This window comes from Lycium ferocissimum, chromosome 7 (assembly GCF_029784015.1).
Source record: "Lycium ferocissimum isolate CSIRO_LF1 chromosome 7, AGI_CSIRO_Lferr_CH_V1, whole genome shotgun sequence".
Classification (NCBI taxonomy): domain Eukaryota; kingdom Viridiplantae; phylum Streptophyta; class Magnoliopsida; order Solanales; family Solanaceae; genus Lycium; species Lycium ferocissimum.
In genome coordinates this window covers 8,590,565-8,614,745 of record NC_081348.1, presented here as the reverse complement: position 1 = coordinate 8,614,745, position 24,181 = coordinate 8,590,565, and the positions used below count along the sequence as shown (strand labels likewise).

Here is a 24,181-nt window from a genome sequence, read left to right as displayed (position 1 = left end):
TCCATATTTCATGTTGCCCAGAGAATATATCTGATTTGATAAATTGAAATATCAAAAGAAGTGTGTAAGAACATTGGGATTGAAATGAAGCGCCAACAAGTTTCCAATAAAAACTTTAGAAACAAAGATTAGTTCGAAACCAGTACAGAGGCAAGAGATGTAACAAGCGAAACAAAACTTCAATTCAAAATAGGTGACCCTTGAAATCTTAGTTTTAAACGGTTCAAACAGTTGTACATTTGAATTTACTTTACAAAAAGTTATGATTTTACCAGAGGCCGACCGAGGAACCACGAACAACCAGACACTCACTGTTTTGGTGAGGGTCTTGAAGTGGTGCGGCCTGTGCCCCAATCCCACACCCTTCACCTACGTTTGTCCCACCTCCAATCTTTACAAAATGATCTTTACCGATGATATGGGCTATTACAACCCAAGAAAGCACAATTTCACTAAACATTCTCCAACTAAGTCAGGCCTATGTATTCAAGTTACTCATGGATATTAAACCGTGCCTCTTGTGGAAGTCAATTGCAGGCAACACAGCATTGCATTTGCAGCTGTTCTACCATATCTGGTCTTTGACCTGACAACCTTCAAAAATATCAATGCATCTTAGGCCGCTAATAATCAAGGCCATAGTTACATCTCCCAGGCAATCAAGTTCCATGGTTGTCTAGAGAAGCAAACTTGGAGTGCAGCTGATATTACTCTTCCATCTTGCTTTCCACATTCGAGTTGTTCTCGAGGTCCATTTCACAATTATCAGCTCTTTGGTCCTCTCCATCAGCCTCTCCATTTGAATGGCTTGCAACTAACATCTCTCCATCATCATGTGGAACCTTCATGGACCCGGTTGATGTGCCCAGTCCACCACTATCAACTCTTTGGTCCTCACCATCAACCCCTCCATTTGAATGGCGCGCAACTGACATCTCTCCATCATCAGCTGGAACTTTCGTGGACTCCATTGACTCTGAAGGCCCAGTGTCTTGGGCACCATCTTCCACAGCGGTCTTATCAGAAGCCATTCGATGGGATAGGGGAATCACATTCTGCTCAACACTTTGCTCGGGGACAGATTCTGGATGAGCTGGATACTCAACATGGCATGTCATCCGTGCCTGTGCAGAAGATACAGGAACAAGTCGAACACCAAATTATGAACAACAGTAAATACCATGATAATAAATTTGTGCATACACTTGTTCAGATTTCAAAGCAGGGTACTACTTGAACCCTGTTTTGAAACACCATATGTGCAAAAATGCTGTAAACTGAGAAGTATTTCGGCAAACATTGAGAAGTGAAAGGCCTCTCAGGTGTAGAGTTGAGCAGAAGGCAATAAAGACAGGTGAAAAATGTCTTAAACTACACAAACAGGAGATAAAAGAACAGTTCCTCGACATTTACAGCATTTCTACCATTTCATGTTAACAGAGGACTACACCATCATGGACCATCTTATATCAGTGTTTGTCTCTAGGTTTCATAGAACATAGGAGACACTCGAGCATGCCACAGTAGATTACACCATCCTATAGTATATTATTGTTTCTCAGTGACTTGTGAATAAACTCATACAAAATAAACCAAAAGTGGCAACACCAGTACCATCTTTTAACCAATGTCCCCCAGATATCAACGACAAAGGAGTCAAACTACTCCCAAGGTTTTGAATCAAATCCACAAGACTAAGCTAGCAAATTGCTTAAAGCTTCCAAAATCTGTCATCCAAATAAATTACCATCCATATATTGCAGTCAGAGAAAAGATACCTGATAGACCTGATGCATCTTGAAATTCACAATAGCCTGCATTTCCTCAGGCCCACCAACAAGACTGACTGGTCCAGTTTCTCCAACAGGGCGATTTGTCAAGGATGTCGCCTCCTCAACATTGAGGGCGAGGCAATCAGGTCTCTCTAAAAGAAGTCGGAACGTTGGTTGAAGTTCATAGCATTGTTCAAAAAGAGAACGTCGACAAAAAACATAAAGACCCAGACGAGCACGGGACATTGCAACAATCAATCTTCTGACATCACGGAGGTGGCCAACAAATCGCGTACGGACTAGAGACAATAAGATAAAATCATTCTGCTGACCTTGAAATTTATCAACAGTTGCAACCTGTTCCAAAAAATTACCAGATATTCAGAGTGAGAAACTGTTAAGCATTTATTAACAACTTCCCCATTTTTTGTTGGTGGGGTTTTTTTTTTTTTTTTTTTTTTTTTTTTTGGGGGGGGGGTCCTTTAAAGAATGATAGAGGAAAGCATTCATTCCAAAATACAGACACGTTACATTATTCATGACATTTGACGTAGTATTTGACCTTAACAGTCATGTTTCAACGCAACCTCCTCTTCTCCGAAAATCTCCCTCCTCCGCCGCCATACACCCCCCCCCCCTCTTTTTTTCCCGAAGAAAGCTTACAAAGAGAGAACAAAGGAGAATTTTGTTTTCCATGTCTAAGACTAAGAGCATCTAAACTTTTTTTTTTAAAAAAAGTGTCTTAAGAGGATCTTCACTGCAAAAGTTAAGAAACTTCCAAAGTACAGACTCACATGTTATACTATTCATGACATTTAAGGTACGATCCCGCTTTTAAAAAACATATTTCAACAGAATCACCCCTCCTACCCCCCCCCCCCCCCCCAAAAAAAAAGAAAACAACAACATACCCAGTAGGATCCCACAATGTGGGGTCTGGGGAGGGTAAAGTGTACGCAAACCTTACCCTCACCTTGAAAGGTAGGGAGGCTGTTTCCGAAAGACCCTACCCCCCCCCCCCCCCCACCCCAAAAAAAAAAAAACCCTCCTTCCCCAACAAACATGCCAAAGAAAAAATAAACTAGAGAGGATTTTGCTTTCCAATTCTAATAAAGATCCTAACTGGAAAACCCAGATACAGCTGAAAGAGGTAAAAGTATATTTACCTTGTGTGGTGGACCAATAAAGTCATAAGGGACACATCTTCTGTTTATAACATCGCGGATCAAAAGTTTCTGACCATTGTAAGTAGTCAAGATTGATATCTTATTCGCAGGATATCCAAGTAAACGCATATACATATAGACACTGACTATGTATTCAGCCTCTCCCTCATTTTGATAGAACCAGGGTGAAGGGGCACTTTCACCTCTGCCATTGTAATCGGGCACATCTACCAACTGATAGTCATATGAGAATCCAGCATTTGCTTTATGAAAGACCGCATTCTCCTTCACATTAGGCAGATCCCCCAGTTCTCTGTATCTCCAATTGTAAAGCCGAGCTAAACTTGGACGTGCCCTACCCTGCGCATTGAGCTCAATATATGGAATCCCTAGTCTGACAAATCTTGTGAAGAGACTCTGATCCATGTGGCTGTACTTCTGAAAAGCCATATTTTTCACGACAGGGGGCAATTGATGATGGTCGCCAATCAGTATACAGCGTTTAAGACGAGCATAGCCATCTTCCTGCCTCTGAAGCAACATCGGGATGAAAGTTTCAATTTCCAAAATTTGGGCACTTTCTTCCATCAACAGGTTGTCATACTTAAAACCCACTTGAAGAAAATCCTTCCTTTTAAGTGCCGCATGAGTGCAGGTCATTGCCACAATTTTTGCCTGTTTGGTCATCAGGTAATTAGATCGATCAACGGTGGACTTGAGCAATTCAAATGCCCTACATTCTTCGAGCTCTTGAAACACCGTTTTCAAATGACGAAAGCAACCCTTAGCTGCACGCATGTCCTTTTCGAAGGACTGACCTGTGAAAACTGGCTGGGGAGTATCAGAAAAAAATTCCTTAAATGGAAACCGATCCTGAACAAACGTTGGTTTGTCTTGATTTGCAGCGCAAGCAGCTAAAAATTGTTCCCATCGTGAGTATACATGAAGCAGCCAGAAGTATCCCGCAGTTTCACATGTATAACCAACATCTTCAGGAAGTTGAAGGGACCTTGCAAGGCGTTCAACTTCACTAAGCAGTTCTAGCCGCCGAACAAGCATGGCATTTACTCTCCCCTGACGACTGAAGTCAAGATCAGTTGCTAATTCTTGCTCTCCTTGACCAAGCCGGAGAAGATAACGAGCTGGCACATCTCTCTATAGTGAGGAACGTCATTATTAGTTACAATAAAATTGCAAATTGCAGCAAATTCATGTCACACTTCAAATGCATAAAACTCATATCAAAGACCCAGAGAATATCTTACTTGCATTATCTTCTCAAAAAGATCATTTAAAGCTTGATTCGAATGAGTGATTATCAGTGTCCGTTGAGAAGGGCAATTGTGATAGAGAACATTCAAAACCTGCACAGCAGTATCAGTCTTTCCTGTACCAGGGGGACCCACAACCATGGATAAACCCGGCTGAACGCCTGAGATGATTGCTGCAACCTACATAGGCCAAAGATAGCAAAGATTTCAGAGTAAACTTAAGTGGAACAATCAGATTATTAAACCAAATTAAAGCGATCAAACTTGAATCTTCATGGAGACAAGCTACAAGGAGAGTGAAAGAGAGCAATCACTTGAGGTCGAAGATATTTGATTTGATTGTATGGAAGTAAGACAACAGCAGATTCTCTGGTCTTTAAAACAGAAAGAATGTCGTTAAATCAAGCAATCCACTATGCCTTAGTCCCAAATTAGTCGGAGCCGACTATGTGAATCATTCATGTTCATTACGCTCTACTCGGGATTCTCTACAACTAGAGGTTCGCTAACCTCACACTTATCCCCACACCAACATACCAGTCTCTGGCAAAATCAAAAATCCCTGAGTGCAACAACAACTACTACTTAATTCCAATCACTCCCTCCATCCATAATTTGTTGGAACGTTCCATTTATTGAGCTCTAATTGGACCAACTTCCGAAGCTAAATCAGACGACAAATTTACTTCTTTTCATATTAAAATTTAAACACTTGGAAACTACACAAAAAGTAACATACGTTGCAATTCTCCCTATATCAAAACGGCAAAAAAATACAATATCAAAGTACTGGTTAAAGTTCATGTAGTCTAAATCTTGGAAGTGGAACTTGCCAAACATTTTGGGACACAATTCGAAGGGATCCTTTGCTTCCATTGTGTACTTTCATAGATAAATTCGCATGTATCTAGAACGATGATAGGTTCGAAGGGATCCTTTGCTTCCATTGTGTACTTTCATAGATAAATTCGCATGTATCTAGAACGATGATAGGTATTCGAAATAATCTCTCTCCACGTGATTCAAATGGAGAGTCTACCAATATATAATTTGTTGCTACTTAAGCTCAGTGCCCCTAACAGGTGTTGAGGTCTAAATAGGACAACAGCATAGCTCCGATGAAACTTATCCTTTCAGGACCAGGTAAAAGTAAGGAGGTGATATGAGAATTTATAGGTTATCTGAAGCCAATTCTGGATATTGAATGTGTATCCAATCATCGTTTCCTAGTTGCGTGCAAACGACGACAGTTAATAGAGATTGACGTCAGTCTGTCTTATTTTGGACATGTCATACTCATACCAGCAGAGCCAAAAAGCGTAGTATTTCATTGGCGACTCTACAAAATGCTCGTTCTTTTTAACTCGTATTAGAAGCTCAAAAGAACCAACAAGCCCAAATTCTGAATCTTGAGATTTAACACAACTAAGACAGAGAAGCTTCACCCACATGAGCAGAAAGTAAAAGCAAAAAAAACAAAGTGATAAATGGAGTCAATTACAACTCCAAAAAAGGAAGATCAAAGCGAGCTTCTGTAATGCACAACTTGCTTTCTATGTAATTGTGCCCAAAGGATTTGGCAAAAGCATCATAATTCAGAACTCTAAATACATTTCCCCAATTTCCATAATAACTTGTTTTATGAAAGACATAAACACCTTATAAGTATATCTTACATCTCTGTCTGGCAAAGACAAGCATCTTCACAACGCCATTGACAAAAATAGTCTTCACTTATCATCATATTCTAAATATAACCAATAGTAGCACAATGCCGTTGACAACCATTGCGCATAAATTCAACACCATGAAAACACCGATGTATGGAACCCTTGACATTCACATCCTCCATGAAGTAAATTACTTCTCTTTTCCAAGCAATACAAACTTGACTCAGTTAGGGCAAAAAGGTATATAATTGGATCTATTACATATCATTAACGCATAGAATAGAAAGGGGTTAGATTTTCCAAAACCTGAATAAGATACATTCTGTTTCGAAATCTCAAAATGGATCTATTACATATCATTCTAGCTTTGGGGGGCACCGGTGGTGTCAGAACAACATTTTAAGTATCACTTTTCCTAATATATATAGACTTCATGCCAAAAGGAGATTTTAGTGCAAGAGGTTTGAAGGCTACAAGGTGGTGAAGCGATTTGGGATTTGAGTATTAGGATGAACTTGCAAGATTTGGAGATAGCAAAGTTTCAAAGTTTAAAAAAAATGTATAGCCGTATAGGGGTCAAACTTTATTCCTTTTATCTCTCTTATGCAGCTATACAAAAAAATTTCATCCTCTTTTTTCTCTGCGCCACTACCTCTACTATCAATCACCCTTTTTTCCTCCTTCACCTTGAAAGGTGAGTAAGTATGCGTTGCTAATATGCAACATCCAAAAATGACCAAAATAATCCCATTAAAATAGTATTCTATAATGCATGTTTAAGCGTTTAGCGCATTCCCTCCTAGTGGTACAGGTGGTGGTGGGGTGACAGGAGGGAGAGAGATAGAGGAAAGGGGAAGAGAAGATGGTGGGGGAGGTGATGATGACAATTGTGGCCGGGAGAGACAAGGAGGAAGGAGGAAGAAAGGGTGATTGGTGGTAGGGGTAGTGGCGGAAAGAAAGAAAGGAGGAACAAAAAAAAAAAAACTCATATTAGAGGGAACGGACAAATTTGCCCTTGAACTATGCGAAAGGGTCAAATTTGCCTTAGAACTATGCGAAAGGTTCAATTTACCCTCCATTCGAAAAAATTAATCTATAATTGCATGACACGTGGCATCACCGGGTGCTAAGATTTCACCATTTAAAAAATAAGGGCAAATTTGTTCCATTTCGCATAGTTCATGGGGAAATTTAACCCCAACCAGTAACGGCAAGGGCATATTTGACCCCAATTATTAACGGAGGGCAAATCAGTTCCATTTCGCATAGTTCAAGAGCAAAATTGACCCTTTACCCAATTAGTTTTAAATATAGAAAGCTGACATTCTTTTTGGAACAGACATAATAGGAAAGTGTGCCACGTAAAATGGGCCAACAGGAGTAACAACTTTGTGTCCAATCAAATGTATTAGCATACAGAAACACACTAGCACCTCATTTCCAAGATAGCGATTCATCTATCAGAAATACATCCCAGTGGACATCTACGAAAACAACAACCTCTGGTTGTACAAACCTAAACTCCAACTACATTTCAAAAATTACTTCCATCATTCCATCTGATTCCTCATGGAAAAAACACTTGAATACCTCATGGTAAAGAACATATGTTTCGAATTTCTTTCCTCTCACCACTTCGAATATCTTCCCAGTCGATGATCGATATGACTAATCTTCAAGTCAAAACTAGACATAACGGCAGTTTGTTTTTTTAAAAATAAAACCTAGATATGCATTGTCCAAAAAAAAAAAAAAACTAGATATATAGAAACTATTATAAGTACTACTTTTTAACCCAAACTTATTACATTATTAGCACACCAAGATGGGAGGCAAATGTACTTGAAAGGTGAGTAAGTGGCTCAACCACGGTATCCATCAAGTTGTCCTAATCGCTATAAATACGTGTTTGCTCGCTAAGAAAGTACACTACACTTTGCAATTTTTCCCATCCAAAAATGACCAAAATAATCCCATCAAAACTTCAAACTAAAACCATTTCCTTTAAAATTTCCAGTAAGTGAAATGGGTCAAGGATTTCGAACAGCGGGGGAACCGTTTATCAGTTATCACCATATTCTCATTTTAAGCTTATCTTGCAAACAAGTTGTTCGACAGCTTTCTACATAAATCTATATTCTGCTGTTTATAGGACACTGAACTCTCCAACACTCAACTCTTGTACACAGAAATAATGAAAACTAAACAGAAAGCAAAAGGCAGGTGGTATAGTTTATTCAAATAGAGTATATTTTACCTAATGAAGCACCATAGAGTTGCTGAATTCCGCACTCAAATTACATGCTGAATGTAAAATTTATTGCATTAAACCAAATTCAAATTGCACATTGATATAATTTCATTAGATGTAAAGCACTTGCCCACATTTTAGGCATTTTAAAAATTATATCTACAAACATGTGAGTCCGATTGTAATCGAAAATCCGAGGGTCATAGCAACAGGTGCAATTGGATTGGCAATATTTTTTTACTAAAGCGCGATATATGGGCTCACAAGCACATATTAGATTCATCCTTCTCAAGAACCAAGTGATTTTCTCTTTAGCTGGAAGGAAACTGCCTTATGCCACAACCGTTTTTGTGATCCAACCAAAATTGAAGAAAAGAAGAACCAATACCACATGTTCACTTCAATGTAAAGGTAGCCTGCCGACTCAAGAAACCCATACAGCATTCAGTATTACTAATGTCATTTGAACTTATAGTTAACTACAAAGCCATTTTATATTTCACTTTGCCCCAGAATCTGCATATTTCTTGTCTGATTAAATACTGCATCCTCACATTCAACACAAAAGTATTAACTATTCAGCTAGCTCTTTCTTCAAATAATATGAGAAAACAAATGACAGCATTTTAGAAATTAGGAACCTATGATGTGATGTGATGTGATGAGGTGTGGTGTGTACCTGTGTCGGGGTAAATCTAACTGAGTTCCGTTTTGGTTGATCCCGAGGATATGGACCTGGATCAGGAGGGATATATGCTTCGACAATAAGCTTGTCTCTTTCAGAATGAACTTCTGGCATGCCTACAGCATCAGCTGAAACTATAGTAGAATTCTCACTTCCAGGAAGGGCATGAGCTTTCCCTTTCAGATTCCTAGGAAGCTTAATCTTAAAGGGGGGGCTTGGTTGCAAGTTTTCTATGCCATCTTGGTTGACGAAGCAAACCTAGAACAAAGAAGATAAGGAAATAGCGAAAAAGATATAGTGAGTATAATGAACACACCAGCATAAGTACAGAAGAGAAAGAAATACAATAAATACCTGATAATCAGGAAAACTCTCCCTAACATGATCAGCATCTAGGAAGGTATCTTTACAATCCACTGTTTCAAGAAGGTCAGGCATATTGGTCCACTGTGCTGCAGAAGGATTTCCATAGCCCAAAAATATGTCGTGCAGCCAGTCAGGAACTATGCATGTCTCATTCATCAGATCTCTTATAGATTCTAAGATGGCTTTGAAATTATTCTCCTTTGGTTTCCTCCTCATCAATATATTAAATGTACCATAAATATCTTCTGCACCTTTCTCTGCTATATCACCAACATCCATATGGTATTGCGCTGTGTCAAGCGCAACAGTAACAGTTCTAAGGTCTCCTTTTGGGGGTTTCCACTCGTCCCGCTTGATTCTTCCAGTAAAATCGTTCATAAGAATTCCCTCCTCATCACGCATCTCGATTATTTCACAACCGCGAACATACTGAAGACCAAGCCTCTGTGGTACAGTTGCATTAGCAGCCTCTTCGGCACTGAGAGGCTCAAATGAAGGACGAATAGACAGTAAAAAGAGAACATCGTGCTCTTTAAGTGCATTCCATTCTGACCTTATTTGTGATTTGTAGCTGGAGATGCTGAAAGTAACGTCTGCTGTTACAGCAGATGGCTTTACTTCACCTATATTTGGTTGTTTCACTTCTGTAATCTTAAATTCTTTAATTGGCACAGCCATTCTCGACCAACCTCGAAAGGCTGGCTCTCCTTCATTATTGATATGAGCAAGGAGATGTGGCACAGCTTCTTGGATGTCCTCACGGATTTCATAAGTCGATTCAAGGCGAAAGAGGTTGAAGTTTCTAAGAAGATAATCATGAAGTGTCAAAAACTGTAAGTTGAGCTTTGGAAGAGCCAGGCATCCTTCCCCAGTGTAGTTGATGCTAGGTACAAGGCTTTCATCCCACATTATTTGCTCATTAGGGTAAAGGGGAAGAGCATTTATGGCCTCTTTCTGTGACTGTTGTCTCTCAAAGAAAGATACCATTACTTCAATTAAGAAATCAACTCTATTTGAACATGGATCATCAACTGATATCAGTTTTAGCTGCAATGCAGGAGGAGGTATTAGACATGAAGATAATTACTCATGCTCTCAAAAAAAACAAAAAATTACTCATGCTATCGTAGAGATAGGTGAGTATAACTACCATAGAGATAATAGAGAAAATGCACTAACATTAAACATTTAGCGATAACAACCAGAAAGCAATTTCGAGGTACAAGATACATTTTCTAGGCCACCAACAACACACCACTGATTAGCAGTTTAAGATGCACTATCCGACATGATATCACTCAGAAAGTGTACAGCAATAGAAATCTGTATACTTCTTTTGTAAAGGAACAGTAATCATTCTTTGCAAATATAACAAGCCAGGTTTGCTTGAGAGGCAGCTCTCTAAATAGACAGAGGTAAGAGGGAGCGCACAGTCTGACTGCCACATCAAACAGCAATGATCGGAATTCCACTTCAATGAGAAAACATATTTTCTAACAAACATGTTTTAGCTTTTGTCTACAGCTAAATAAATTGCACAGAAGTTCTAGTCATGTGCCTCAAATTTCTTCTTTTTCTTTTGTGGGTCCTCATAGACCTCAATGCCCCGAAACGAACAATCATTTGCTCCATCATTTCGAAGGTAAACAAGTTAATCATTTTTTAGATACCCTCGGCAACAACTGAAAGAAAGGTATAACTATGTTTAACAGTCTTATTTAGCAAGAACGACCTGCAAATCACACTGATATGGAAATAGGCAAGGAGGAGTTGGCATCTCTAGTAGACCCCAATATAGTCAAATCAATGAAGCAATTCAAACAGTGTAAGCTATCCGGATTGTATTCCAATCTTTAAGGTTCATCAGAAAGGAAAACACACAAGTAAAGACAAGTTAGAACAGTTGTAACCCCACTAGCCACTGGGTCAGTGGTTTACAGAAATAATTAGTCCTTCAGGGCTGACCTATCTTTGAATCTTATATCTCCATAAGAAAGTGTGGTTGTATCAACATCGTATAGTGTGCTGAGTCATTAACTGTCAGAAAAGTTGATTTAGTCATTGTCTAGGTGTCACTACTTCCGCTGAAATATACTTCGCATAGTATTTGAGGAACGAGGTACAACAATAGAAGCCATAACAACATGACCATCAACACCGTTGAAGAATATCACTTAAAGGTTTTAGTATCCTTCCAGCAACAGCTTTGACACCCAGCAACTAACTTCTACACGACAAGTAGTGCACCTGAGTCCTTAGTAGATCCCGAGTACAAAAAGTATTTCCCCGTGGAAAATATCAAAAGGTTGAACTCTAACTTGCACTCTTTACAATTTTTATATAGAAGAACTTTACATGATAAATAATGCACAATGATCCTATTTTATGTCATATATCGGGGATAGTAAACAGCTATTTCACGAACCTTCCGGCATACTAAATCCCTCAGCTCCTCAGGAGTAAGCACAGAAAGTTTCTTAGATAGATCAGCGCGCCTGTTTATTGCACCAACATTTGCCAATGCAAGTTCCCGTAGCTACAGAAACAGAGGAGAGAGCGTGAGAGATAAACAAATTGGATATGATACAGTTAGATTGTCCACAAAGAGTGAGATTATCCTTATTTTTTATTTTTATTTTATTTTTTTAGGACAAAGAGTCAATTATCTTAAAAGAAACAATATTCAGATCTGCTCATCATCATCAAAAGAAACAGAAATCAAAACAGACCTTGGGTATCTTCTTAAATGCAAGAAGCTGGAATGACTGGAAACGATCATAATGAGCCTGAAGCACCTCATCATCAGTCATTTGTCTCCCTAAATGGTCATCAATTTCAAAACCTTCATAGAACTGAAGTAAATCAACCAGCTGGGCAAAAAGTTTTCCTTTTTCATGCCTATAAAGAGCACTTAAATGACATTTTGCAACCACAGCAACATCAGCAACAACAGGCTTGATATATCTGCAGAATAACCAAATTAAAAAAAGTGATGATGAGAAAACAGTACCGAGTTGAAATAAGTTTAGTGTTGCTAAATACTATAGCAAATACAAATATGGTAGTGAACATCAGCGATTCTTGGAGCCTGTTTGGCCAAGCTGCCAAAAGCTGCTTATTTGAGAAGCACTTTTCTCAAAACAGCTTTTCAGAAAATCACTTCGGGGGAAAAGCAGTTTGTGTTTGGCCAGTTCATTTGGGAAGTGTTTATTTCAGTAATTGATAAATAGATTGTGTTTCGCCAATCTTTTCAGAAAGTGCTTTTGAGTGTCAATTACGAAAAAGGACAAGTACCATGACACGTTGAATTAGGATTGTTTACACAGAAATCATTTCAAAAATTTATTATGGAAGCCTTTGAAATTATGTGATAAAATATTAACTCGTGCTTTTTCTAACAATACTTTGTTATTGCAGAAAGGGAGAGGAGATATAGAGGAGAGGGCCGGTAGAAAAAAGGAGAAGTAATTTATAGTTGACGGACTATTCCAAAGAGGAAAATGAAAAGGAAGAGATAGAAAAAAGAAAATAGAAGGAAAAGACACGGTGGAAACCAAAAGAAAAAAAAAACAGTTTGTACTTAATTGAAAGATAAATGCATTAAATTAGTGAGGGTAGTTTGGTACATATAAATTTATGGTAAGGATATTTGTCTTAAAAAATAATTTTCTGCTTCTGCTTTTGGGAAAAAAGCAAAACAATTATAGCTTCTTCCCAACAGCAGAAAAACTACTTCTGCTGCTCCTCAAAAGCACTTTTTTTAGTTGGACAAAAACCTCAAATCTAGGGACAAAGTGCTTTTGGAGAAGAAAAAATGTGTTTTTATTCCCCAAGAAGCTTGGCCAAACAAGCTATTAAACTCACCAAGCTCCGCAAAAGGAGCACAAGAAAGAACAAAATGAAATAAAATAATGCTAAAGTTGTTTTTACGGGTTTTAAAAGACTTGTAACATCTCTAAACTTCAATGTCTTATCGGTATATCACTACATAACAAACTGAAAATTATACTGGAATAGTATCATGTTCCTAATTTTCAAACACTCATCACTTTGAATATGACTCCACACTATGCATGACACTCATGTTTATGTTTGCATTAAATGGCCAGCATCTTTTAACTTCCTCCATTGGAAGCTGTTCTGACTACAGAGGGCATTATTACCTTCTAGTTGGCAGTTGGCTCAATAGATCAATGAGAAACTCCATAAATCGTTCGCAATATAGGACAGAGGCATCATTAACACCTTCAAGTGTGATATCCAAGCCATCATCAACCTCACTGTTTGGCTGAGGAAAAACCTTGCAATCAAGAACCTGGTCATGGAGAACGAAGCATCAGAAAGTTTCTGCTAAAACAAGCTGAAAAAATTGGTGGACAGACAAGTCCGTTATCGGATACCTCAAGAAACTCCTCAATTAGATGTCTCAAGAAATTCACTTCTAGCATGGTTGAGGTATCAAAAGATTCCCCTCTTTTAGCTGCCTCCTTGGCTTTTTTTGCAATCTTCTTCCATTTCTTGATTAGATCAGGGTTAAGACAGAGCTCCATCTATTCTCAATAATAATAATAATAATAATAATAATATTAGAAATAGACATGGAAAGAGGAAGATTCTACTCCATTAGCAACATAGTAAGAGTTACCTGAAATCGACCATATGACAAGCAATGCCAACACTGCAGACCAGCTAACCTCAATACCTTTTTACTTACTATCTCGTCTTCTAAACTCTGAAAAAACAAAAGTTGTAAATAATGCATCAAAACAAAATAGGAAAATAATTGTATATCAGTTGCAAACACACCAGGAAGCAATGCAGACCCTAACAGCTGCTACAGGTAAAAATAAAATAAAATATGCTGTTTTTTTTGTGATCGGTAAAGAAAGCATGTGATTTCCCAACATTCAAGATGGATTTGGCTATACCATGTTGAGAAATGAACCTCAACACCGTCAAGCCGTAAGGATTATCGAAGACCATACAAGAAGACTACAACATATACAATTAGCAGTGCAATTCTAACAATGAGAAATCGATTATATGACTCAAAGATATGTTCAACATTGACATAGGTTAAGAATAATTTCGTAAAAACTAGGGAAGAAATGTCAATGCGTCTCTCTCATATGCTGGTAGAACAGGGAACATTGTCCATACTTTACAATCTAAAACTAGAGAAATAAAATCCAGATAATAGAGAAAAACAGTGGGGCTTTGATTGGCAAAAGCGGTTTTCGCCTTCTTCAAGGAGAAGGGAACTGGATCAGAAAATTAGAGTAAGACCAAGCAATAAGGATGTAGATGTACCTGGAAAGCATTGATCATGAAAAGTAGATAATTGATTTTCTCAGGAATTGTCCAGCTTCTACCCTGCAGTGAGATCTTAAACTGTTAGCTAAAACAGTGAATAGAAGCAGCAAATTTAGCACTAATGAACTACCCATCAATTTTTTACACAATCTATCAAATCACAGGAATGTTCAACCATATGAAAAAGCCACAATGAGAAAGTTATCTTAAACAAGAAACAGTTCACCTAAAGAAAAGAAAATACAACATGAGAACCACAGACTAGGGTGATGTGTGACGCATGAAAGTGTCACACATCGATCAAATTAGGAGAAAGAAACAGTGACGTGGAGACAAAGATGATAGGAAACAATAGCTTTTTAGCATTCCACTGCATCATGAACAACCTCCACCATGAAATTTTAGAACTCCATAAACATACCAAACAAAACCATGCCATCACTGTCACGTACATAAGGTCTTAAAATCTATCAAGATAAAAGTAATCATTGATTGCTGACCATTATAAATTCTTCTTTGTCACTCAGAAAGAGATTTCACAATTGCTCAAAGATTTTGGACAAATAATAGTTACCAGTAAAGTTACATACAGCTGGAAAGTATGTGCTTTTTACATAAAACTCTACACAGTGCTTTTTACATAAAACTCTACACAGCTTTTTACATAAAACTCTACACTAGTAGCAATTGGCATTTTCTTTTCCTATATAATTATACTTGCACAACTTAAGCGGCATCGATGTATTTCTTTAATCAAATCGCCCGACCCACATACTCACCCCATGACCCAATACCCATTAAAAAAACCACCCATCAGCACATCAACCACTTGACTTGTCTACTCCATAAATTTGCAAAAGTAAAATCATCATCAAAATGCTTTGCTTTATGCATTTTATGTACAAAGTGGAGGTGTTTCTCGTCTTCCTGCCTTGTTAACCAACCAATTGCTATGAATGTTAAAATTTCAAAGATTCAGAGATGTTTGTTGATCTATCCTTCAACTTTCGTTCAAAGGTCATTGTAAACATTTATGCTTTGAACTCATGGGTAAAGCCGAATACTCTTTCCTTGTGAAGAAAGAACTTATGTTCATGAATTAATTTGAGATATCAGTGGCTATCCAAGCAGTTTTGACTGTAACTGGTAATGTCACAGTAATGAAAAAAGAATTTTAGAAATTCAAAACCTTTTGACAATCAAATGAGGAAAACTAAACAGATGGTGCCGTTGAATCTCCTTCACTTTGTCATCTCCAAGGACATCAACAACACCATTTTTGATGTGTTCATGGGTTTTTTTTAATGGGAATTGGGTCATGGGGCGGCTATGTGGGTCGGGGCGATTTGATTTAAGGGAAAAAATCTGGTGGGGTTGGGGTTTTAATTTAGTCCAATAGGGAGGTGCCACGTAATAAATATTAATAAAAATAAACAGAGGATTGCTAGTTTTAAGGGCAAAAGTGAGCCAAGATAGGTGGATGAAGGGTATTTTTAAACCTTTTCAGGTAGTACAGGTGCATTTTTAGCCCTTTTCCGTATTTTATATGTGAAATAATGTGAATAAGAATAAGTGTATCAGCAATACCTGTGAGCACCTAAAAGGCTAAAATAGACAATAATTCCCTTAAAGGTGGCTTAACCTAAAGTAAGCTGCCATATTTTTAGATGAGATGTCTTGTCATAGCAAAAATAAAAATAAGAATATTTTAATTAAAAAATAAGAAATTATTACACCCTCCGTCTCAAATTATATGTCGTGGTTACTAATCATTTTAGAATTCAAGGCACAATTAATTTTTCTTCCCATTTTACCCTTAGTGAAGGGGAGCCTTGGCGTAACTAGTAAAGTTCTTTGCCATCTGACCAAGAGGTCACGGGTTCGAGCCGTGATAACAGCCTCTTGCCGAAATGCAGGGTAAGGCTGCGTACAATAGACCCTTGTGGTCCGGCCCTTCCTCGGACACAGCGCATAGCGGAAGCTTAGTGCACCCAGCTGCCCTACCCTCTAGCCTAAGTAGAATTTTGATATTTAATGGAGAGAGATTATAACTTAAACATAAATAAGGGTAAAGTTAGTCAAATACCTCTCCTAATTAATATTTCTTACGGTGCGTGTAAATCAAAAACGCGACTGATAATTTGAGACGGAGGGAGTATATAGTAAGGATTCTTCATATATTGAATTTAAGAATTTTTTTTAAACTATACCATGTACACATGTATCAATTAGTAAAGCTAATTAGGTGATCCCTGCATAACAACATAACAATCCCTATATTATGATCCCTGCATAACTAGCCCGTCACCAAATGATCCCCACATGCAAAAGTTATACTAACTCTGTAATCCCATGGTTTGCCAACACTATATAGAACCTAACAACAAAATAATTGCTTTTTCAAGGTAAGTTGCAAGCAAGATATGATCCCTAGGCTCACATAAGCTGTGTATTATTTTGATCATTCAGGAAAGTAACCTGTTCACTTAGGCATTTTTAGAGGTCTCCGCACCATAATAGATGTTCGTAGAATGGTTATGCGCTCTTGACAAGAATCTATTGGTTTTCTCTGTTGACCTGTGTTTCTTTTCCGCACTTTCAGTTTCAAGCCCACTCTCACATCAGAGATTGAAAGAACTGTGTTGAAATAGACTCCTCACACATTGCAAATAATGTGGAGCTAATAAAATTCTACTAATCAATCATCCACCAAGGATGCGTTATTATTCACATAAGTAGCCGAAAAGGGATCAGTTATGCTTAAAAAGTGGGTCCCTAATGCAGATTCAGTGAGAAAAGAAAGATTTTGGATAGAACAAATCATTACCAAATTGCTTGGATAACTGAACCACTGAAATAAGCTTAGCCCAAGACAAAAACAAACCTCTTTCAGCCGAAGAACCCTGTCAAGAAATGCCTTGAACATATCCTTTCTATCATAGAAGCAGATCCATGCAGCCACATTCTCCCGAAACTACAGGTTGCAAAACAAAATTGATAACCAGTGAAAAAAGACGTGCAAAGGATAAATAGAGGAATCATAAGCATTTGCACGACCCAGAACATGCTTATTTATAGCACATGACAGAAGCTAACTTTTCTGCTAATGCAGCCAGAGTCCAGAACCACCTGAATAACTCAAACAAAACTCAACTCGCTCCTTCTTTCATCATCTTATAAGTCAAACACAACTCTCCTTTTTTTTTTCTTTTTTCTTTTCTTTTTTTTTGGTAACTATGGTGTCTGAGCAAGCTTGCGCGCACCTCGACTAATTCCACAGGATACCTGCCACCTCCCACCACAGGTAACTGTGTCCACCAAGGCTAGAACAGATGGGAAGAAATCACCTAGTATTTTTGTCTTTGCTGGGATCTGAACCTGAGACCTCATAGTTCTCAATCCACTTCATTGACCACTAGGCTACACCCTTGGATGCAACTCTCCTTTTATTTAAACAAGTAGGAAAGGGAACAGAGACACCAATTTCCATTTTGAACATAATCTAACAGAGTACAAGAAGACTTAAATTATTTTATTCTCATGAATTGTTGTTTCCTTGTGTGTTGTTTTTTCTCTTCATTCCATATTGTTCTGTTTTTGGCTTCGGGGGGGAAGAGATTATTCTCACCAAGCATTTCCACTATTAAGCTTCACTTGGATTTTGACAAAAGTGCATTTTTATTCAAAGCTAACAATGTCTTATAAGATTCTTTTGACAGTTTCATTGTTGGGCTTGGGACAGGGTTACAGTTCCAGTCAGAGTGGGCATGTAGGGTATTCTTATGCTGGAAACTTGTACCTGAGCATTGATGGGAAAGTGGCTGTGCAGATTTGCATGTGAAGAACAATTATATGGGGCCCTAATTGCTAGAAGCTTAGAAACGACAAGAGCAGTTCAATCCCTAACGGGTTTGCACCTTTGCGTACTGAAATAAGATTCTCCAAATTTATCTGTCGTTACAAATTATAAGAATGCCATTGTTGTAGCTCAACTGATTAAGAAGGAGGAACAAAAGTGACCTGGATGTTTCTTTTAGGAGAACCTAATAGGACAGGGATATTGAAGAAGTGAAAGGTTTCTTTCGGAGGCCATATAGCCACACAAACTTTATTAAGGATTGATTAGATTGATTGGAAAGGCCCAAACACGAGGGAAACTACAGTGAAATCATACTACAATCTCTTGTACGTGGGGGTGACAATAGACCTCTATGAATCAATATGGAATTCAGAGTTCAGAAAAAGGTGGATTTCTTTGCGTGTCGTGCAGCAAGGGATTCTATCAGGTAGATATTAGTATCATAAGTTGTTTTTTGCAACACATCGTAAGAACATGCAACACCCTTGGATATATCATAGATTTGCTTCGGAGTTGTGAGTATGGATATTCTCCCCGTTAAACACTCATTGGGTCTCTCCTAGAACTGTTACTGAAATGCTTACAACTTACAAGTTGGCAGACAACAGGATAGATGTTATGCTCACAGAAGAAGGAAATGGAGGGTGCAACATTTTGTGTATTTTATCTTTTCACACATGAGCAGAGCGCGCGCGCACACACACACACGTGTGTGTGTGTGTGTATATATATATATATAAGTAGAAGCTTTATATTATTATAAGTTTTTTTTTTTTTTGGCAGAAATATGAAAGTACAACGCAGCTTTGCCTTGGAGTTGTGAGTCCCCTGTGGCAAACACCCAACAGGTCTTTCCTAGACCTGTTGCTGAAATGCTTACAAATTGCCAGACAACAGGATAGATGCTATGCTCGCAGAAGAAGGAACTGGAGACGGCAGCATTTTGTGTATTTTTTCTATATATACACACAATGTATTTAAATGTTTAAAGAGGGAGGGGGAGAGAGAGAGAGAGAGAATGAGGTAAAAGAATTTTAGATGAGATTGAGAGTTCAATCTCTTATGCAAACAGTTCTCCGTTGTTGACGTTATACATTTGGCCTAAGCAGTAAAGACAATTAGTCACAACTTGCGGAGGGCCAAAGCAGATTTTCCTGCTTCCAGGTTGCAAGAGACAACACCAACTTAGTAAGATACTAATAAGCACTTTGATGTATCCCCAAAAAAGGAAGGAAGAAGAAATAAAGAAGGAGATTCTGAGCCGGTTTGGATTGGCTTATAAGTTGTTGAAAACAGCTTATAAGCTATTTTCAGCTTTTTTGAGTGTTTGGCTGGCCAGCTTATAAGACATTTTGTGCTTAAAACAGCTTATTTTTTTTTGGCTTATAAGCTGCTTTTTTTATGCTAAGCCAAACGGGCTCTCTATCAGCAATTGTTGATGGGTTGAGAGCCATGATGTCTAAGGTCCAAATCCGTTCACAAAAATACTAGGTGATTTTTTTAATGTGTCCATGCGTTGGTGTACAAAGTTAAATACTAGGTGATTTTCCCCATCTGACCAAGCCTAGGTCGGTACTTGTTGGTGGGAGGTAGGCAGCATGTACCCCGTTGAACTAGTCAAGGTGCGTGCAAGCTGGCCTGGACACCACGATCATAATAAAAAGAAAATGTCGATGTTTCTGCAGTAAGCAGAATCTTCACTATGTAATCACTATTCAGATATACAGAACTTCATTGTATTTTATTTTTTGATCAGGTAAAGAGGAACAGATATTTTTATACAGAACTTTATTTCCGGAGTAAGGAGAAACAATCACTTCCCATCTCCGAGCATCCTAACAAGCAACCAGAAACACCAAGTAACTCAAATGAATGCAGTAGTAGTAAAACAGCATACCTTCTCATTGACCATCAGTATCATTGACATCACATGCTCGAATGAAGAAGCCTCTGGATCAAAATTGGGCCAAAGATAATTCTCCAAATACTGGCTAACCTCCAATATCATCACCCTCTGCAGCGGCACCGGCTTTCTCCCCCCTTTACACAAAACATATTGAAGATGATCAATCAAAATTTATTTCAGGACCACCTAATCAAAAGACATTATCACATGCCACCACACGCATTTGCAAATACCTATAACCAATAGAAACTCATATATATCCAATTATGTTATTTATCAATCCCAAAATTTTAGTCCTTTCTTTACCGACTTTCAGACTTCAATGGAACACATGATACTTTACTTTTTAAGAATTAAACACAAGTAGTACACATTAAAATACTCTTCTTTTTTCAATTCCAAACAGGACATAACACATTTACGGTCAAAATTCATTATGTTAAAATTCTGAGAAGCGAGAAGTCCTTAAATTATGGGAAACGCAAACAAATTACTCCCTCCGTCCATTTTTACTTGTCCATATTTGACTTGGCACACCCCTCGAGGAGCTATAAATAAACCATCAATTTTACTATATCACCCCAAATTATAACAAACCATCTAAATACTTTAAAATCAATCAAAAAATACATTAAAAGTTGTGCAGCCACTAACAATTCCTTGAAGTTTTCAACCCAACAACCAATAATAAGAGTAAAATAGGTATGAACGAGGGTCCCTCTAAAACAGCCTCTCTACCTACCAAGGTAGGGGTAAGGTCTTCGTACACTCTACCCTCCCTAGACCCCACTTTGTGGGATTTAACTGGTAAAATAGGTATGAAATAGTAAATTATACATCTATTTTTAGTATACTAGACAAGTTGGTACTAACCTTTAACAGTAAGCTCTGTGTGGTAAATTTCTTTAACGAGGTCGGGACTAAAAGGCTTCTTATCTTGAGTTATAGTCCAATTGGAATCAGCGATTTTAGTCAAGCGGTCACGTTGGATCTCAGCAAGGGTTATGGAGCTAGCTATGTTCGACTCTGGCGTCGGCGTTTTCTCCGGCGGCAGCGCTGATGCTTCCACGGGGTACTCAGCTACGCGGTGCCGCCGGAAATCGTAGGTTCCAGTTCCGTATACCTTTGTCATAACTGATGTAATTACACTTACGAAGTGAGAAAATTAGGAGTCCTTAATTAGGTTTGAGAACCTCCTAGAGAAAGAAGAAGAAGAGGAGGGTTTATGGTAAAGAGAGGTTTGGGGTTTTGAAGATATTGTGCAGTCACTTCACAGACCGAAGTGAAAGTGAAGAAGAAAGCGCATAACTTGGTTCTGACCCGAACCGGCCTAACCCAAATTTAAATGGATCTATCTAACTCGAAATAATTCATGGGACCCCCAAAGAAAATTTTAAAAAAATCATTGAGTAAAGGGTCAAAAATGCTCTCTGCTTTGAAAAAAGGGCTAAAAATACTCTTAATTCTAAATTTAGATAAAAAATATTCCTCCCATCATTAAGGTTTTCAAACATTTTTTTGCACGGATTGCCCTTCGTTTGGGGTGGTCTTTAAATTTTGCCCCTCAAATTTGTGATCTTTAAATTTTGCCCTTCATATTTGTGGTCTTTAAATTTTGCCCTTTCTTGGAAAGATGAGCGAATACATGAAGTTACGGGTTCGAACCCCCGCTCGAGGCATAAAATAAAAAAATAATTTTAGCGGGCGGGGGGGAGTGTATCGGGATCCAAAGATACAATCTTTGAGAAAAAGTTAAAGTTATGCGGATCCGGATAACTAAATGTCGCCTCGAGCAAACCTTTCCGGCAGACTTTTAGTTAAACATAACTAAAAGAGAGGGGGCATACAAAATTTAAACTTTGCCTTATAAGGCAAACTGGTAGTTTACTCATAAGCGGTTTTGGACCAAAAAAAGCTCTGTGGTTTATAAAGATGCTTTAAGATTAATTGGCTGAAATATGGACTTGAAGTGATGCTTTGTTTAGATTCTAAGAGTGTACATATTTGAAGGCATCGGGAAGATATTATGTGGGAATTGAAAAAAGAAATTAAGTACATCACGATTCAATATTTACATAGGTTTGTGGATGTTTGTAACTCTGTTCTAACACGTTGAAGTGGTTAAAAAAAAAAATACATGTATATGCTTCAAGACAAAGTTTGCTCATAAGGCATAAGTATGCCCCATCGGATAAGTTAATGGGCAAACTTTTATACGGACCCGGCATAACTTTGTGAAGGAATTATGGAGGGTTAGTTATTGTTTTGTAAATTGATAAGGCATAAGTATGCCGGGTCCATAACTTTGATAATTCCTTCATGATTATCTTGGGGCATACTTTTAATGGGCAAACTTTTATGGACCAGATAACTTTTGTGAAGGAATTATCAAAATGACCGGTCTTATGCCAAGTCGCACAAGGCATAAGTATGCTGGGTGAGCATAACTTTGGTATTTCTTAACAAAAGTATGCGGGTCCCAAGATAGCGAAATTTAAACTTGCCTTGCGAATTTTTTTTTTAAAATTTTGATTGCGCGTGGGTTCGAACCGAAACCTATGGGTGTTAGCGAAGGAGCAAATTTTAAAGATTTCAAATATGAGGGGTAAAATTTAAGACCACCCCAAAAGAAGGGTCTCGCGAATTGCCGGTTTTCAAACTTTTATCTTAATGAAAATCTTCAACATAACCTGATTTCATTTTTAAACCCGATCCAACTAAATAAAAAATGCATATGGGCTACCCGCTCCTGTGTCTAATGGCTGCAAATGTAGGACTCGAGAACAAATTGGTCGCATATGAATTTTTTATGTAATTGGGTCGAGTTTAAATGAAGCGGGTTTAAAAATGAGATCGGATTATTTTGGGGATTTTCGTTAAGATAAGGGTATATTTAAAAAATTTAATGACGAGAGATGTATTTTTGACCCAAATTTGTAACGGATGATATTTTTAGCCACTTTTGTAAAGTAGAGGGATATTTTTGGCCCTTTACCCAAAATTATTTGTTATTGGATATTTCTTATTTCATTTGATGATTGTCTATCGGAAACAATCTTTCTATTTTCGCAAGGCAAGAGTAAGGTCTATGTATATTCTACTCTTTTTCAGATCCCATTTGTGAAATTATGGAGGGTTAGTTATTGTTGTTGTAAATTGATGACTAAAACTTCCATTATGTTATGATTGAAATAATTAAGTAATGGCCACATTGATATAATGGTCATACATTTGATGAGTAGTGAGTCAGCATATAGGCCGACAAAAAATGCTTTCCGGTTCAGAAATCTGAATCCTATCTATGGGCCTCCGCTATATGTCTAGTGAGGACTGAAGAACGAATGAATCTTGTTTTAGGGTTTATGTCCAATTGCCGGTCATGTGGTCAGTTTTCCCGCTTTCGATTCCGATCAAGATTGACTTATTATTCCTCCTCGTCCATTAGTTGAGTTCCTTAGTTCAATCAGTCGTCAAACACTCATACTCTCCTATAAAAGTAAAATAACATTCAACCAACCAATAGGAATAAATTTCACGTTTAATATTATTATTAAAGCAAAATATCGATATTATTTAAGGCTAGTTAATTCATGTATTAACTATATGTCAAAATCAAATGTGGTGCATTAAAAGAATATTTTAGACTTCATTTTAAGTACAGAAATTCAGATGAATACATATAACAATTCGTTCTTTTTATTTTATCAAAGTCGAAACCAAAATAAAATCAGAAAACCAAACAAATAAAAAAAAATTGAAATCTCTAATGCACGCCCCTAGTGCTAGGCATTTCCCCATTTGATTCTAAATAACAGACAAATAAATACACTTTTCTCATTAACTCTTTAAATTTTATACCTTTTCCCAAATTGCAAATAAAAACGAAAAAAATAAAATAAAAATAACATGAGAAAAAGGAAAG

General features: G+C 37.7%; 1 protein-coding gene across 1 annotated transcript; it reads right to left on the bottom strand.

The window, feature by feature from the left end:
• Positions 1 to 85: 85 nt before the first annotated feature.
• Positions 86 to 21,573, bottom strand: LOC132063263 (uncharacterized). The gene is made up of 15 exons (XM_059455729.1): positions 21,133 to 21,573; positions 20,251 to 20,393; positions 17,379 to 17,468; positions 14,492 to 14,554; positions 13,827 to 13,913; positions 13,582 to 13,731; positions 13,345 to 13,496; positions 11,911 to 12,145; positions 11,607 to 11,717; positions 9,170 to 10,228; positions 8,810 to 9,073; positions 4,204 to 4,389; positions 2,939 to 4,093; positions 1,779 to 2,129; positions 86 to 1,124 (listed from the first exon to the last, which is right to left on the bottom strand). The coding sequence occupies exons 1-15, from the start codon at positions 21,389 to 21,391 to the stop codon at positions 708 to 710; spliced, it is 4,722 nt and encodes a 1,573-aa protein (XP_059311712.1). The 5' UTR covers positions 21,392 to 21,573; the 3' UTR covers positions 86 to 707.
• Between the last annotated feature and the right edge of the window lie 2,608 nt (positions 21,574 to 24,181).